We start from the raw sequence: 19069 nt of genomic DNA, 5'->3' as shown, positions 1-19069 counted from the left end.
TAAACTATAGTTAGCTGTGCTAAATTCTAATTAGGGCACTGAAACAAGAATAATCACAAGAGCATCAAAGATCAAGCAACCACGCCATACGATAATGTTTATTAATGCGACAGTCAATGTATCAATTAATTCTTTCTATTAATGTGTCTATGAACATTTCATTATTTTCGGGAATAATATTTTTTCTCAATCCCAGACAGTCGAAACTCATCATACCCAGCACGTGTGGGTAGCATTAATTATTTTTATTTTTATATTTTTTTTTATCTATAAGAGAATTTATTTTTTCAATATGAATTATTAATTTATTTATTAAATAATAAATGTCAGCTGGAGGATTTCCTCCTGCCCTGAGCAAGTGTATTATCTATAATCATATTAATTTAAATATATATTTATATTTAATAAAAAAATTATCAATACTATATTAGCTTAACGATTAACTTGGAATTTCATCAATCTAATTCTAATATTAGTTAGTTTTTCTAAAAAATTAATTGAAAATAATATTATTTTAATTAAACTATAACTTTGTTGTATTTTCGAATTTGCCCAAAGAAGAAGTGATGAATAGGAGGAGGAGGAGGAGGAGGGAGTGGGACAAAGGAGGAAGGAAGAAAAAGAAAAGTTCTTTGCGTCACCCACCACCTTGCAATTTGCCTTCTTCAATAATTTGATACTTTCCTTTTTTTATATTTTTTATATTTGTTATTTAATATCTTATTTTCAAAAGGGACCCACACGTAAGCGCGTTAACTTTTATTCCACGCCAGGAACCCCACCACAATTGATAAAGTCAAGATTCCTTTCCAAAAAATTGAAGCGCACCTGATCCTTCCACGTCATCAAAAGGACCCACTTGAGTGCAAGTTTTCACCAGTCACGGACGACCCAGATGCTCCCATTAAGCTTCTTTGGGAACTCTCTGAATCCTACCCTACCATCGGCACATAGTAGCTGCCCCTTTTAGCATTGTCACCGTACGACACCGTTACTGTTTGTTTTTGTATCGCTTTTAAAAAATTTAATTTTTTTCTTCAATTTAATTTTTTTAATATTTCATATTATTTTGATGAGACGGTATTAAAAATAATTTTTTTTTTAAAAAAATATTATTACAACAAAAAAAGAAGCTGCACTTTCCTTCCCTCCTTAGACCTGTAAAATTTCCTCAAGTTGTCTCTTCTCCTCCTTCCTACCATTCCAAAGCTATTTAGTTGAAAGCAGGTCTAGGGAAGGCCATGGAAAAGACTCAACACAGGCGGTTATCTTCCCTCCTCTTTTTCTTAGCTAACAAACACCATTTCTCTAGAAAATCTTCTGACAGACGTCTTGCAACATTTTGTCTTGAGAGATCCGATGAAACTAGGAGCAATGCTATGCATGCAAACAAACAAATCTTACGAAATTTCCATATTGCTACTTGTCATTCTTAACCGATCGTTTGATATTTTCGGGACCAGCACTTCTTATCCTTTATTAGATGACATATGAGTTTGTACGAGAATTTAGAGTGTAATTTGTTTGCATGCAAAGTGTTTTTCGATCTAAAATGTTGTAAGAAAGGTATGCTTTTAGCATAGCCACACCCTAACTGCACCATTTTCCAGACAAGGACAGCAAGCAAAGCATCCACCAGCAAATCACAGACAATGCAATCAGGTTAATCCAAATATTGTGGTGAAGATATTAACATCCCACTTATGACGAAGGGTGGTTAGAGAGTTAGCTGATCTCACCTACTACTCTGCACTTGTATTTGACCCTTCTTCGCATTCTGAATGAACGAAACAGGTTGTGCTTGTGTCCTTTTGTACCATCTTCTCTCATTTCTATCCCTTCATTTTGCCCACTATCCGACAGACACCACCTATTCCGATCTAGGCACACTGTTCTCAAACTTTTGACTCTACACAGAGGAGAGTGCTATTAATTGATAGAGTGCTAAGAACTCTAACCGAGATAATGAAATCATGATCCATGCAGCTGACATGTCTACACCTCATGTGCATTATCTGCACAAGAGGTCCAACCTGCACACATGTAGCATGTACCACCCAATCCATGTGTGTCAGTCACGACCTAGATTGGCACCTCACATGTTACAAAGCAAGTTGACATTTCCAAAGAAATTTAATAAGGTGGGATTGATTGTTGCAAGGGATTGCAAAAATGATATTTTAAGTCCAATCTTCAACTTACTCTTATCTCTGATTGAGATGGAAACACTTCACGCAACAAAACCCGCATCTAATGGTTGTTTGGGAAATCTGTCTATACCACCTAAAACAGTATCTTTCCTCTTTCTCCATTAAAATAATATGATGCATTGCTTTGGTCACCCTCTTGATCAAAACTACTAAAACAAGGAAGAACTGGAATCCATGACAAACTTTACCATGGGTAAACGCTCTCTCCCAAATGAGACCATTTGAACATCTGATGTGAGACAGGAGTCGATATGAGCAAAAATCACAACTTCTTCTGCTGGCTTGCCGCCAGTCATCAAGCATGTTTTACTCCCTTGAGGCTGTTTGAAGGGGAAAAACCGAATGGTTGCCCCTGTTTCTTCTTTTACTCTCCATTCATCCGCATCACTACAGTCAACAAACACAGCATAGCATTACACATGCTGTGAGTCCCTCCTACTTTGATCTCAACACTGTAATTGTTTATCCACTACTAACATGAAGAAGAACAAAATAAACTACCTAGCTGACCAAGGACCCCTTGCCCATTTAGCCAGGGATATTGCCGCTTTGAGTTCATCATATGAGCCCACATCCACAATGTTACTGCAAGAAAACGTCAGAATAATATTAGATGTTTTTGATGAATACAGGAATCTGATGGACTTCATTACAGATGGCTGTGATTATTGGAATTGGTACACAACTACACAAGTACAAAAAGCCTAATTGCAATCAGGTGAAGCAGACTCTCAAAGCTTCCAGAACGATAATGCCATGCACCATGATAAAGTAACTATAGATCTAGATCTAGAGATTTGCCCACTGTGCCTGAGGCTATTGAGACGAAGCATAAACTCCCAGTTTCATTGCTTTGGCAGTTTCCATCATGTGACAGTTAATGACATATGAAATAGAAAACCTATGGTCTTAGGAAAACAATTCTTACATTCTTGCTAGTAAAAAAGCAATTTATTGCTTCCTGTGAATCATGCTGGCATTCCTTTTCATTCTGGTAGGATGGTCTACTATGATGATTATGCCTCACGTGTTTGAAAAAGTCAACTTATCATTTGCATTATTAGACCACAACCTGTTTTTCTCCTAAAGAAGCCTGTAGGTGCTATTACCGCCTTGACATCAAAGCAAAGTTCACAAAGAAAAGGATGTGAGCAGCAGTGGTATGGACAAAATATTAGCATTTTTATGGTGGCAGGGTGCAGAAATCACTGTTTATAAACAAATTCGTCACCAAGAGATTATGCTATAATTCTGAAAAATAATAATAGATGACCTCGATGAAAAGTAGAGCTCGCATATCCAATAACTGATGCACATAACTAAGCTTCCACTACACATAATGTTTGAGCAAGAGAATGCACCTATCTCGAAATGATGTTGCCCTACCCAAAAGAGATGACTGGATCTCATCCAACTTGTCCTTGATGTAAGCTTCTAAAATTGAAGGCTCCATGGATATTACAACATTTTTCCTTGTTTTCCAGGAACATCTCTCCTGATTTGACCATGACCACACTTCCACTTGAAACATCCCGGGGACCAATTTCAATCCTCAGAGGTACCCCTCTTGAAACTAAAGTATTATTTAACATTTGCTTGAAAAAATAAGGGCTGTTCCACACATTTCAAAGGCTTTCTTTTTATGAACAAGGATAAGGGTCTATGGTAGAAGTTGTTTTTCAAAGTGCTTTTTGCTTGGAAATGAATCAAAACAATGTTATTTTATTTTTGATAGCGCATGAAGATGATCCAAAATCACCAAAAACAAAAAAAATCAAAAGCGCAGTTGGGACTCATCGAAACTATTTTTTTTTTAAATAAAATAAAATTGAGGACCAGGTGTAGCAAGTCCAACACATTGCATTAGTCACACAATGACATAAACATCCAAAATTGACATCAGGCACAAGAAGAAATGTACAGTTCAGATTCTTTTTGACAGATTACCATAAGTTTTAATGACCGAGACACATCCAGGCACCTTTAATGAAAGTCATAATTAATTAGAGGGCTAAATCATTAATTAATTATTAATCTTTTCTTTTGTTCATGTACTTAAAATAAGAATAAGAACAGACCTTCATCTCCCAGAAATTGAACTTCCATCCCAGGCTTCTTTGATCCATGTCATCGAGTTTAACTTTGATACCAGCAGATTGCAAGTTTTCTTTTACAGAAGATGCTGTATTGAGAACTCCAGTTTTTTCATTCTCCTTTCTCCAGATTGGCACAATCACCACCTGGAAGAACACAACACAGATAGGAAGAACAAATTGAAATGGTAGTATAACTCATAAAACGAGTTGTTTGTTATCTACTAAACGTGAAAATGGCAACTCGAAAACCTAAACTTTACTTTCATACAGGCACCAATCAGAAGACTGAAACCAAGTGCTTATGCATAGACTGTCCTAACGAGATATTTTTCTCCAATAGACAAAAAATTGCCTGTCCAAGTACCTGAACACAGCAAGCACACCCCTGGGATGTGCTGCTATATTACAACCACAAAAGAGAGCAACAACAAGCTTCCTTAAAAGAATGAAACATCTCTATTCTTAGATCAAGTACATAAAATTGAAAGATCCCCGACAAGTACCAAAGTACCTTTGATCTAAATGCATGTAAACCAACAATGATAATAACAAACACATATATGCTAACTTGAGAAATCACTAATAGAGATACACAAGTACCTTTATTGGTGCAAGTTTTGGTGGTAGCATTAGACCAGAATCATCACCATGGGTCATAATTATACCACCAACAAAGCAAGTGCTGATAGCCCATGATGTCTGCCACACATGTTGCCTCTCTCCAATTTCATCCATAAACTGTACAGGTACATAATTTCTGTTAAGATCATGGACTTCTCAAATTATAAGTAAAATTCAACAGTGAGGGGAAGGAAAGGATCGATTTCTTTATTTGGTAGGTTAAAAGGAAAACATGAAAAAATATCAAGGAAAAAAAAGTAAGTGGCAGAGAACAGACAATCAACAAAGTCCGGTATTCACCCATGCATCCAAATGCACATAGGCGAAGAATAAGCAGGATATTACCCTTTACTGGTGTTTATGTACACTTCTTGAAGACAATGGCAACACAGCTAAACGATTTAAACAATCACACCTAGGTTAAGAGTGCAAAATGCTGGACCAATGAGATGATCATTGCTACCACTGAGTTAAGCTTAGACACTTGCCAGAGAAGCTGATAAAGTTAAATCTCGGACATGGCCAACTGAGCCACTTCATATCAGAGAATGCAATGGGAGATACATTGTAATTGTGTGCCAGAATAAGAATGGGTGTGCGCAAAGGTCTTGCTGCCTTTAAGTAGTGTCTTGATAATGAGCAAGAACACAAGTGTCTTGGAGGGGCTGTGTACAAACACTTGTAATCATGTTTAGCTAGCAAGCGTTCACCTATGTGCCCAAATAAGCAAGACTCGTAATACCTATATAACAGGCATTCTCTTAGGTACCAAACAAGCTTTGTTGAAATAAAACTCCACATTATCATACAATCCCCTTTTTATCTTCCTCTTCTTTGTTTGCTTTTTGCACATCACTGCTGTGCAACCCAGTTAATTGCTATAAACAAAACAAGGAGGCTGTTATGCACAAGGGTCTATTCTTGTGATACATGTAATTTGTATAGGGACATGAAAGGTGGTGGTACGTGTAAGGTTAACAATAAGGAAAGCATTGGATGAAACTATAACGTATGTGTACTTGGGGATTCTTATTCAAAAGAGCTCGCTTGTTCCAAACACGATGCCTCCTTCTAAAGGTGTTAGTAAGCTTGGTTATTTGGACATGTAGATGGATAGGTCTTACCTAACATTAGCCAAGCTTTAGTGCATGACACCTCAAAGACACTTGTCTTCTTGCATATTATCGGGACAAGACTCCTCGACAATTGCATGCACCTATACACATGCTTGGACAATACACCTACACACTTGCATGCATTTCTGCTTCTCACACACTACATTGCTATATACTGCACATGTATTACATAGGTTCCTTTTCTCCTTCACCATAAAAGAGTGGCTGCCAAACATATGCATATGGTATTGGACAAAAACACTTTAAAAACACCATGCCTAGGCTAAGACTACAAAGCGCCAGACCCAATAAAGTGACCACGAATTCACATAGTGCTGGCACCGAATTAAGCTATCTGTAGGCTGTTATGCAGTCTAAACCTCAGGCATTGCCATCTGAACTACTTCATGTAGGGCATGGTATTTAAGGCGCGTGGTTTTGCGAATAGGAAAAAAAACAAACCTTAACCCACATGGTAGGTTAAGCATTATAAATGTTACATAGACGGAAAACAAAAGGAATAGTAAAGGTAAGTTCATTCAGACTAATTGTTTATAGATGCCAAAATGCACACTGGCCATTTCATTGTTTCTAAACCAAATGGAAGGGAATTTCCCAGGTAAATTAACCACGATTTAACTCAAATCTTGAGTTTGCAACATTTTTTTTTCCCTATTCCATAATTATCCACATGAATTAGCTGATAATTCACTAAAAAGGATTTAATTAATAAAATATTTTTTCAAAATTATGCTGTTGACTTTTCTTTGCATTCAAATTATATCATGCGAGAAATAGAGCAACAAAACACTCAGCTAGCAGCAATTCATAAAGTGTCTGAAATAATCTTATCTAGTAACTACTGACTAAAATACCTGCATTCCAAAAGCCCGAGAAAAGTTTTGCCGAAGGCTGTGGCTAGTTCCAGCCTGTGATGCTTTCTGATCACCCATCATAGCCTCTATTGTATGTGTCCTATCAGAACTAGCAAGAGTTCCCACTTTTGATTTTCTACCTGTGATAACAGGTATTGCAGCTTGCTCATAAGCGAATTTTGTATAGACATTGATCATCTGTAATGCCTGCGATTCAGCAGTGCAAATCCATTTAATGCAAATGCTAGTACGCTATCAGATATCAAGCATACTACAGCTCAATAAGATGCAAACCTCGTTTTCTGCCTCCTCTAGATTGGCATGAGCTGTGTGACCCTCCTGCCATGGAAATTCAAGAGTCCTCACAAATGGTTCTGTGTGCATGTCCCATCTTGTGACATTTGCCCACTAAAACAGAAAACAAAATATTAATAGGAAGGGGAAGGGGAAGGGGAAGGAGAAAAACAGTTGTACATAACAACCCTCCATGATTGGAAGCTATTCGCTACAGGTGACCAAACTTTTACATGGTTTACCTTGAGAGGAAAGTACGATAACTATGAACCCACTGAGTAAACATGAGATTCACTATGGTTTCACTATTGGGTCAAACCTGCCACAACCTCAGCAAGTGCAAAGCCAAAACTCAGGTCATTGTTTTTCAAGAAAATGAAACAACATAACATTTTCATCAACCCTTAACTTTCCAAGACTAGAAAAAATAAAATGTTACAACAAGTTTTTTTTCAAGTTCCTTTCCTCCCGAGATAGTTACAAGAGCCAATTCTGGACTGAACCCCTCAACATGACTAGCTTCTTTCTCAATAAATGAGTATTGGTATAAACTACAGCACACAAATACCAGCACAAGAATTAAAGACAAACTCAAACAAAGTCCATCCACAAGAACACACACATGCAGTTTCAATTGTAAAAACAAACCATGCTACTTGAGCCCAGCTCTGATTTGTCTCATAAAAACATCATACGCCAACTCATTTGTACGCAAAGAAAAGCAAATTAGTCCCATAATTCAAATTCAATATCATTCACAAACAAACTCAAACAATAGAATACTCAGCTCAAAGTGTCCATGACCACAAAATATGTCTTTAAGAATTGATTTTGGAAAAAGTTGTATTAACGCATACCACTTTGATCATGGTTTGCTTGTTTCTTGGGGTTTTCAGTTGTGGATTATGCATGCAGTTTGAGAAGAGAAGGCGGCCGTTAGTGGTGGAGGGATGGAAAGTTTGCTGCGGAGGGAGGGAGGGAGAGGAGAAGAGGGAGATTGGTGAGGGGAGTATAAGAGAAGATACCCTTTCTGCGATTCGTTTTCTTTAAGGTTTTAATTTTATTTTAGCGATTCGTTTTCTTTAAGGTTTTAATTTTTTTTTTTAATTAACAGTCAGACAAGTTTCATCATGTACCTCAATTAATTTTATTTAATTTTATTGACCTTGACTACCATGCAAATTCTTTGAAGAAGATGAGGTTTTTGTTTTTCCATAAAGTATACATTCTAGTCCCTGTAGCTTACAGAATGACTCATATAGATCCCAAAAGTAAAACTCTTGACCCCAATCACAAATTTGTTGCAAAGTTAACCCTCGAGCTAATTAAAACAAAATATAGATATTCGATTATACATCAAGATTTGCTCCCTCTGTAAGAATATCATAAACCCTAACTAAATTTAAACATAAATAAATGGTTAATTAATAAGCATTGTTTTGTCTCAATCCAATACAAAATAAATTCGAAACTAAAAATCCAAAATAATAAATGTATTCCAAAAGATGGATTAGGATCCATTTCTTCTTTTTCTAGGCCTAGATTCCTTCGGCGGGTTTTCTTGGTTGGGGCTTGAAATGTACAAGGCCTGGCCCAGTGGCTTCCGTCTTGAGCTTGTGTGATATTTTTGGGCTTGGCCCTCCAATGAAACCATTTTCATATAAGAACTTCCTTGGGATCCCATCCACGAGAAGACATGTTTTCTTATTCCTTTTCTTTTTCTTTTTCTTTTTAGAGTGCTGGGAAGCTACTTTGTCAGTTGTGTACCTCGGTAAAAGAATCTAGATTATTAAATTATTTTATTAATATATTTATTTTATTTAAAAAAAATTCTTGAATTCATTGATGAGTTTGATTGGATTTATTTGAATTAATATTTTTTAAAATTTAATTTTTATTAGAATTCAAATAAATAATAATTTTTTTTTGTTTTTTACAGGGCTAGAACGCTACTTGGTCTCTTATCCTACCTCCTCCCAGGAGGGAGAGGAGAAGAGGGAGGTTGGTGAGGGGAGTATAAGAGATGATACCCGTTCCGCGATTCGTTTTCTTTAAGGTTTTAATTTTTTTTTTTAATTAACAGTCAGACAAGTTTCATCATGTACCTCAATTAATTTTATTTAATTTTATTGACCTTGACTACCATGCAAATTCTTTGAAGAAGATGAGGTTTTTGTTTTTCCATAAAGTATACATTCTAGTCCCTGTAGCTTACAGAATGACTCATAGATCCCAAAAGTAAAACTCTTGACCCCAATCACAAATTTGTTGCAAAGTTAACATAAACCCTAACTAAATATAGATATTCGATTATACATCAAGATTTGCTCCCTCTGTAAGAATATCATAAACCCTAACTAAATTTAAACATAAATAAATGGTTAATTAATAAGCATTGTTTTGTCTCAATCCAATACAAAATAAATTCGAAACTAAAAATCCAAAATAATAAATGTATTCCAAAAGATGGATTAGGATCCATTTCTTCTTTTTCTAGGCCTAGATTCCTTCGGCGGGTTTTCTTGGTTGGGGCTTGAAATGTACAAGGCCTGGCCCAGTGGCTTCCGTCTTGAGCTTGTGTGATATTTTTGGGCTTGGCCCTCCAATGAAACCATTTTCATATAAGAACTTCCTTGGGATCCCATCCACGAGAAGACATGTTTTCTTATTCCTTTTCTTTTTCTTTTTCTTTTTAGAGTGCTGGGAAGCTACTTTGTCAGTTGTGTACCTCGGTAAAAGAATCTAGATTATTAAATTATTTTATTAATATATTTATTTTATTTAAAAAAAATTCTTGAATTCATTGATGAGTTTGATTGGATTTATTTGAATTAATATTTTTTAAAATTTAATTTTTATTAGAATTCAAATAAATAATAATTTTTTTTTGTTTTTTACAGGGCTAGAACGCTACTTGGTCTCTTATCCTACCTCCTCCCGAAAAGAATCAAGATTATTGAATTATTTTGGTAATATATTTATTTTATTTTAAAAAAATTCTCGAATTGATCTAATTATTCTGATTTGATTAATTGATTTATATTGAATGAATATTTTTTAAGACTTAATTTAAAATTTCATTCTAATTAGGATCCAGATAAATAACGAGTTATTTGTTCAGAATAACTTATCGGGTGTAAAAATTGAGATTTGAGCTAAAGTCTTTTTTCTTAGAATCAAATGATGAAGAATTGATGTAACTATTAAGAGCATCGAGGCCAACAAGAGCCGGGTGACACTCGTTCATGCTGTGCCACTGCATGAAAAAGGACCACAACTTTATTATAAAGTTTAAATAAAATGTAAATATTAAGAGACAAAAGGAGGGTTTTGACTTTACTATTGTGTAAAGTGACTTTGATCTCATGGCCTGCTTGTTCTACCATGCCTTTTGGTGATCATCTATTCAGCCCGTCAAATCCAACCATCTACGGACACCATTCATAATTTTCTTTATTTTACTCTTGCGCGTAGTCATTTTTATTTTATTTTTAAATAACTACAAAGTCTTCACCGAGTCGTAGCAAATTAACCTAACATGTTAAGTATTTTTATATCAAATTAAATTAAAATAATATTTTTTTTAATTAAGTCATCAAAACAATTTAAACACATAAAATAATACTTTTAATAAAAATTAATTTTTTTTAAAATATAGTTTACACTATATTCTCGAACAACTTCTTTATCATTGAGTTAAACTCAAATTAAATTAAATCAAGCCTAAATTAATTTAATTTAATTTAAAAGTTATCTTAGATCATACATATAACTCAATTGAACAATATATAAACATAGGTCGAGGTTAATAACATTCAGTGTTATGTACTACTCTCTCATTTACTTCAAATTTCACACAATTGGTCGAGCTAATTGAATTCTAATGTCAATTATAGTCTGTCGTTCCTTTTTTTTTCCTGCTCATTTCAAAAAGCATTTGCTTCCTTTCCCATTTTTAGGGCACACATAGTACCTGTTTTGCGGCTGCCATGTCGAATTATTATGCATTTATTAGGGTTTTTCTATGGAGAATTGTGCACCTTGTGCATCACACGTTTTGCTGGTGTCAATGAGCATTGAGTGATTGATCATTGATGGTGAGCCCGAGTGTTCTGAAGAAGCAAAGGTAGTGGGGGTGATAATTTTTACACAGTGAACTTAGCATCCATCGCCTGTATTTTTTTAAATAAAAATTGAAGTTTGCAATGATTGATTTCGAGGGGTATCCATGAAACCAGTTTTATTATTAACTATTCAAATTACCATAAATTCAATTAAGTATGAATTTTTTTATGCATCGAGAGGCTTGGTTTAGTGATATAAGAGGCTTGTCTAACATGGATTCAAGTCCTAGCATGTATGCCTGTCATCCCCGTGATATCTTACTTGTCTACTGGGTTTGTAGGATATTTAGTGAACCGTGATGATTAATCGTGATGCACGCAAGCTGACCGGATATCCCATATAAATTAAAAAAAAAGTTTTAAATATTCATTAAGTATTTATAATTTCAACTTACATGTTATAATTTATATCTATTTGGTACCCAATTAACTTGGTATACATGTAAATTAGACTATTTATTTATTTATTTATTCCTAGTTGCGTAGGCATGTGTTCATACTAACCTAGACCCGACCTTTTCTTTCAAGTTTTACCTGAATGAGGTCTAGTCCAAAACCCTCTTGTCCATTCGAGTTGGTTCGGTCAAATATCCATCGGTTTCATTGAAATTGTCATCACTAATAATTATTGATTCATGTTCGTGCTTGAAAAGAACAATTGTCACTAAATTCGGGTTTATGGTTGCAAAGGTTTGAAGCTCCCCTCACTTGATGATGTCTTTTCATCTTAAAGTATGGATAGATGTTTCTAATCTTAGGTACCTAAATAGTAAAAACAATCCCCTTGTCCTCCTCCAACCTCTTTGTGAATTTTAAAGAAGAACAACACACACCATCAATCTCTACCTCAATTATTCAAAAAAGAATCTCGTAGCTCCATTTTTGTAAGAAATCATCAAGTTATACTCTCCTGTACACGCGAATGTGAGAGTGAATCATTGAACAAGCTTCTTGGTTAAGAGGGTGTCTTGTAAGGAGAGTAACCATTGTTTTTTAAAATATTTTTAGTTAAATATACATCAAAATAATATTTTTATTTTAAAAAATTATTAATTTAAAGTAAGTAAAAAATATTAATTTTTTTTAAATAAAAATAAATGAATATTACTCTAAATAATATACTTCCATTCCCAAGATTCCCCGTTGGATGATAACCGTAAATTATTCATATCTTACAATTATTCATATCATTAAAGATATCTTAAGGAAATTTTATTTACTTATGGAAATTCAATCACTTATATGTTATCAATTTAATTATTGGAGATACTATATGATTGCGACATATGTATGTATGATACATGTACGTGTATACCTTCAATTGTACATCAAATAACTAAGATTGTTAAAGTGACCCCAAACTTCAGTCTAATGCTCCATCCCTTTTTCTTCTTTCTTTTCATCTTCTTTATCAATAAATGTCCGCATCTTAACCAAAGTACTTTATAATTTTAAATCCAATAAATATATACTACTTAAAAAAATATTAAACTCATTTTATAAATAGATATATTCTCTTTTTTTAAAAAAAAAAACTCAAACCAAAAACAATTCATTGTAAAAAACATTAATGTCAACTAAACAAAAAATATTTATTTATATAGTATTATTAAAATCTACCTAACCTTACAAGTCAATCCAAATCCAATAAATAATTATTCTAAAGCCTAGTCTGAGCTATATTTTAAATTAAATTAGATAAGAATGGATTATTAAAACCGATTCAGTCTAACAAATCAATTCAGTAAATAGATGTTTTGAAATTTAGTTTTAGCTATATTTCAAATTTAATTAGAAGAGAATTAATCCAATTAAAATCCAATAGACCCAGCAAATTAATTCATAATCTAACCCAACCCGTGAAGTATAACAAGCTAAATTTAATAATTTTGGCGACAAAAACCATGGACAATTGAGAAAGTTCCAACCCTTTTATTTTGATTTTAACTATATCTAGCAACTCCCCTCTATTAAAATATCATTGATTTAAAAAAGAAAAGCAAACTAAATCACACAAGTGTTAGCAAACAACACCAATCACACAGATTCCTCCACACACACACACACACACCTCATATTTAATAAAATAATAATAACAATGAAAGCAAATGAAGAGAATCTTCCTTCCTCAAATTCATCCAAACACTCCCTTTATATTATTTCGTTTGGTGGATTTTCTTTCCATTTTCATAAGCAAAAGGAGTTAAAAATAATACTAAAAATAAGTATACATATACTTTAACAATAACACTAAACGATTAATAACAACAGCAATCATAATAATAATATAAAAGAGAGAGAGTGAAGTTAACGCCAAGCAGATGCGACTGTGAGAGTTTTTCCCATCCAACCGAAACATACCCCACCATTCTCTTCTTTAACGCTAAATCCTGGGCTAACTCTGTTTGCTAAACTCAATCTCATTTTCATCGACTCGGCTATGTTTTGACTCAGAGGCTTTAACTCGAACCCTGCCATGCCCATCCGGGCCCGCCATTTTCCAAACACCTCGCATCTCTCAACACGGTCCCTCCCTTCACAAGCAACCGAGTTTAATATCCTCCGCCCCAGCCCCTCCTCGACCTTGGCTCGCTCCGAGTTATCCCCTTTAGCCGTTGACTCAATCGAGTCGAACAGCGCTCCGTAATATGAACAGGATTCGTTCACGCGCGCCATGAATGGGGCCGTGTTGGTATTCATTTCTTGCTCCACTACAGTCACCACGCGCGGCGCCAACCCCTTCACGCGCCTCAAAAGCTCATCCCTCGGATTCTCGGTGGAGGACACGCTCTCGTCCGGCATTCTATACAGCTTGAACGCAAAATTGACAGCCAATGCCTCGTCCGGCTCGCACCTGAGGGACTCCCGAGTCAACTCACTGAGTTTGCAGCTCACAACGTTGAAACACAAATTCAGACCTCCTCGACGAGCGAGTTGGCTAAGCCTTTCACCAACTAGCCTCAGCCTCTCCTCCTCTACGCCATTGCTATCAGCAGCGACGGCTGTGATCTTAACAAAGGCTGGCCCCGAATTCTGAAGCCCAGAAAGCGCGTGTAGAAGGTTCATGTATTGCCCTCCATGACAAATATCAAAATCAACAACATGGAAGCCATTGCTGGAAGTGCTCGCCTCTTGTTCTTGCTCTCTTGTAGCGTAAATGATGGCAAGATTGGCAGCCATGAAACCAAATTTGAAACAAGGAGACAGGTCGTACAACAACTGGGTTGCATCCACATGTTCCTTGCTATACAGCTCCATTACAGAAGTGTTTTGAGAAGAATTAAGCCGGGATTTTAAAGCCATCAACATGTACTCAATCAATCTCTGCTCAGAATTCCCTCCTGGGCTCGAAACCAGAGACACACGAGTCAAGATCTCAGTGTAAACATCAGTTTTGCCTTCATAAATTGCTGATGCTGCTTCGATTACTGTCTGTTTCGAAACCGGAGTTGTGACCGTTGAAAATGAGGATGAAGATGATGAAGTGGGTGATGGAGAAATCGGATTATTACAAGAAGAAGTGATGAGATTATGTATTGTTTCAGACCATTCACTGTTAGTGTTCGTTATAACACTGACGGCATCACCTTCTTGGTTATCGTCGTCGTCGTCAAGAAGCTGTTTTTCCAGTTCTTGAAGCTGGTTCAGCATCTTTTTCTCCCGATCTTGGCCCATAACTATTCCATTTCCTCCGTTTTGATTCTGTAACATATTCACATACGGCATCATGCTGTTGTTGCTGGTTCTGTTGTTGTTGATGATACCACTAGGACTAATTAGATTCATAGGCGGCTGCTGCTGCTGATGTTGTTGGTGGTGTTGGGGTCGAAGCTGTTGAAGAAGAGGGAGCCCGTAACGTTGAGACATTAAGGAAGGGAGCTCAGGAGACAGGTTGCTAACAGAGAAATCAAGAGTGGAAATCGGAGACGTGTTCTGTTGGAAAATATTGTTATTAATCCTCGGCTTTACAGACCGGAGAAGAAGATTGTTCAGTGCTGCTTGGTTTAGCAGGTTTTGTTGCGGTGGTGATTGTTGAAATGCTTGAAAATCGGCAAGTGTTCGCTTGCCGATCAAGGTGGTGGTAGCGGTGGTTGTGGGAAAGATTGCTCTATGTTGAGCGATCTGTTGGTAATTATGAGAAGACAAATTTTGGTCAAGAAAAATTTGGTTGGTTCTATAAGGAGGCAGTGATGATGGGTTGTGGTGGTGGTTATTTGTTAGGTTCATGGTGGGTATAATAGGTGATCTACTGGTGTAGAAATCTTGGACGCCACCGCCACCGCCACCGCCGCCGCCTGAAAACCCAGAGGCCATGAGAAGTTGAGTTTTTCCAAGAACCCCTTTCTTGTTTTCTTGGAGGATCACAGAGAGAAACGCATTATGGGGGAGGTTTGTTTATGGGGAAAAGCGAGTGTATGAGAGAGCGAGAGAGTTTCTCTTATGAGGGTGGAATGATTGTTGATAGAATATAACGGAAACTGTCACCGCTTGATGTCTTCTGTTTCTTGAAAATCAACGGTGATTAATAGAGTTGTAACATACTTTGGTCGCGTGGAGTTGGTACTTTTAGTAGGACATTATCTACGCTTCTTAGGAGTGCGTGCTTTTCATTTTGTTTTTATTAAACTCTTCAAGCCTATTAGAGTGTTTTTGTGTACCGGTTTCGTTTTGTTTTATAAAATGTTTCTTTTTCAATTTTAAATATATTAAAATAATATTTTTTATTTTTTAATAACTTGCTTTTAAAATTTTAAAACAAAAGCATTTTTAGGGTGTATTTTTTTGTGTTTAAAAAATAATTCTAATTTTTTTTATAATTTTAAATTGTTTTGATGTGTTAATATTAACAATAGAAAAATGTTAAAAAATTATTTTAATATATTTAAAAAATATTTTAAAAAATAATCATTTATGATTATTATATTTATCCAGCTATGGTAATTTATGATATAAATTTAGTATGTTCAATAAATAATTTTATTTAGTTATTTAGTAATAAATTCTTGAAAGGATTTTAAGGGATAAATGAACATAGAGAGAAAAAATTTTAAGGTTATTCAAATAAAAATAAATTATTTGAATAGCTAGTATTAATTCAATTGGTTATTTTTTATGAGTGTGACGTTATTATTTTTATTATCATCTTCTAAATATCATGTGCATTTAAAATTTAAATGTTTTTATTTAAATAATTATAATTTTTTAAATTATAAAAATAATATGTAATGGTAGTGCTGGAGTGATATTCTCAGTAACTAATTATTTTTTTATTTGAACAGATTATCCTACGATGGACAAATTTGTTATTTATATCTTGCATATGATAATTTAATAATTATATGTACACGTGTCATGTCATGGACCCCAGAACATAGCTAGGCTCTTAGGAGTGTGGACACGCGCCGTTCTTAGGAACGTGATGATAAACCTGGAACTTGTGTGAAGTAGATGATCTTTTTATACGGGGAGGAAGCAGTGATCACCTGACAGGACAGTTACGACCTGTTCTAAAAAGCGAACGACAATAACCCTAAGAAATGCAACTCAGAACGGCAAGTGAAAATGACTTGTCAGACACGTGTCACAACAAGGAAGAGCTTTGATCTAGGTTTCGGTAACTGAGCCGTTAGTTTCAAATTTTCTCCCTTCGGGCCCCCCTGATCCCCAATTGTAGTAGCTGTTTTGTCTTAAAACCAAGTTTATTCCCGGTTGATTACTCACACGTGTCGGTCACTAACACAGAGAATTTCAAAAACAATAAAAAAAGCTGGCCATGCCCTAAACGCACAAGAAAAAATTTAAATTTTTTTTAAAACATAGTTTAAATAGCGTTTCCAAAAATATTACAAGGTGAGCTTGGAAAGATTTGGTCAACGAGAAAAGAATTCTTAATTAAAGAAAAAAATTAACCTTAAAGAGAAAAAACATTTAATTAATTTTTAAAAAAAAAGTGAAATGACTATTTTTTAATATTTTTATTTATCAAATTTTATCACCATTTTTTAAATAAATTTGAAAAAATAAAAACTTCAATTTTTTATCGTACAGAGAAACACTAAAAACTATTTTTATTTTATTTTATATAACAATAACAGCATAAAAAAATAATTTATTTCACATGCAAATTTTTGTAGGTTTTTTTTTGGTTGACTTGGTGCATTCTTCAAGAATTACTTGGTCCATTACCTTGCTTTGGCTATTTAATTAATTTATTATTTTAGTTAAAAAAAAAAAGGTTGATTGATAGCTATGGCATTCAGGGATTGGATAGGACCACCAATTATGAATTTGGTACCTTTTTAATTCACAGAGCTGACATTTTCTTTCCTTTATTGGGGAAACTTTGTTGTAGAACCTAAACCGGTTCTCCATGTCAATTTAAGATTCACTGAATTAGAGTCTACATTGGTTCGATTTTAATTAAAAATAAATAAAATCAATGTAGATAATAACTTGAACTCGATCCGAATCCCTTTTTTTTTCATTTTTTAATAAAATAATGTTATTTTTATCATTAAGTAGTTTTCACAAGAGTTTGGTACCTTTCTAATTCATAAAAGTGACAAATTTGGTTTCCTTGTTCAAAAAACTTACTTTGTCTGTGCATGCTAGTTTAAGATTTACAAAAAAAAAAACAGTGACGATAGCGACCCAAACCTGATTCTTAATTTTTTTAATAAAAATAATTTTATTTAGTTTTTATTAATTTAGTATCTAAAATAATTTATTCATATTTCGGTTAATTTTATAAATTTTAAAATTAATAACTACATAAATTTTTAATAATCATTATATTAACAACTATAAAACTTAAATCTAATATCAATATATAGCATCTATATCCAAGCTTATCTTCTAATTCATGACCCATATTGGATCATATTGGGTTTTATAAGTACATGAGAAAGTGAAAAACCATTACTGAAATAAATATTACAACTCCTATATTTCCATCGAATAGATAGAGCATATTAAATTTTTTATAAGAAAAATTAATCATAACAATTTGTCCTCCAAACTTCCAGGTAACATGGTAACATTTCACGAGCATTATTGGCAGTAGAATTTAAAGTTTTTTGTTTTTTGTTTTTTTTTGTTTTTTTGAAAGGATTTAATATACAATTCAGTTGCCCAAATAATTAAAATACCATGTTTATCAACACTCACATGCTTAGAATAACTTCTATCATAGTTCTAAAGATAACTTAACTGTTCAGGTTTTATATTTATATTTTAGTAATTATAAATTTAAATTTTTTTAGTATTATTGAAAATTTGTATGGTCGTTAATTTTAAAACCTGTAAAATTAATCGAGATACGCGTAAACTGACCCGAATATTCATATTTATAAATAAAAAATAATGACATCAATCACATCTATACAGTGTCTAAATACGAGTTTGAAATTATAAAAGTTTTTATAGTTCTAATTTGAAAATATAGTTGAATCAAAACTATAAATTATAATTTATTTGTATTAAGTTTTCAAGAGAGTTTTAAATAATACCTATACACAATTGTGATTTATATTGATAAAAAAATATTTCATTTGAAGGTGATTTTGACTTTTTTTTATGGGATTCGTGTAAAAAACATATATTTTTAACTTTTAGAGATATAATTTATGTTTTAAAAAAGTTATATCTTTAAAAGAATAATTATTATATCTCCAAGCGAAACACAACAAACACAATTTCAACCATAATTATGCTTTTCTCTCCCTCTCACTATCC

General features: G+C 34.1%; 1 protein-coding gene and 1 pseudogene across 1 annotated transcript; both read right to left on the bottom strand.

Moving 5' to 3' along the window:
• Positions 1-1384: 1384 nt before the first annotated feature.
• On the bottom strand, positions 1385-8271 carry LOC105139192 (proline--tRNA ligase-like; annotated as a pseudogene).
• Positions 8272-13455: 5184 nt separating this feature from the next.
• LOC105139191 (scarecrow-like protein 8) lies at positions 13456-15788 on the bottom strand. Its single transcript, XM_011045549.1, has one exon. The coding sequence runs from the start codon at positions 15647-15649 to the stop codon at positions 13643-13645; it is 2007 nt and encodes a 668-aa protein (XP_011043851.1). The 5' UTR covers positions 15650-15788; the 3' UTR covers positions 13456-13642.
• Positions 15789-19069: the final 3281 nt, after the last annotated feature.

Source organism: Populus euphratica, unplaced genomic scaffold (assembly GCF_000495115.2).
Source record: "Populus euphratica unplaced genomic scaffold, PopEup_1.0 scaffold89.1, whole genome shotgun sequence".
In the NCBI taxonomy this organism is placed as follows: domain Eukaryota; kingdom Viridiplantae; phylum Streptophyta; class Magnoliopsida; order Malpighiales; family Salicaceae; genus Populus; species Populus euphratica.
The sequence above is the reverse complement of the archived record's forward strand: the minus strand, read 5'-3'. Positions and strand labels throughout refer to the sequence as shown.

Coding starts and splice junctions, on each gene's coding strand:
- LOC105139191 (XM_011045549.1), bottom strand. CDS start 15,649: ATGGCCTCTGGGTTTTCAGGCGGCGGCGGTGGCGGTGGCGGTGGCGTC.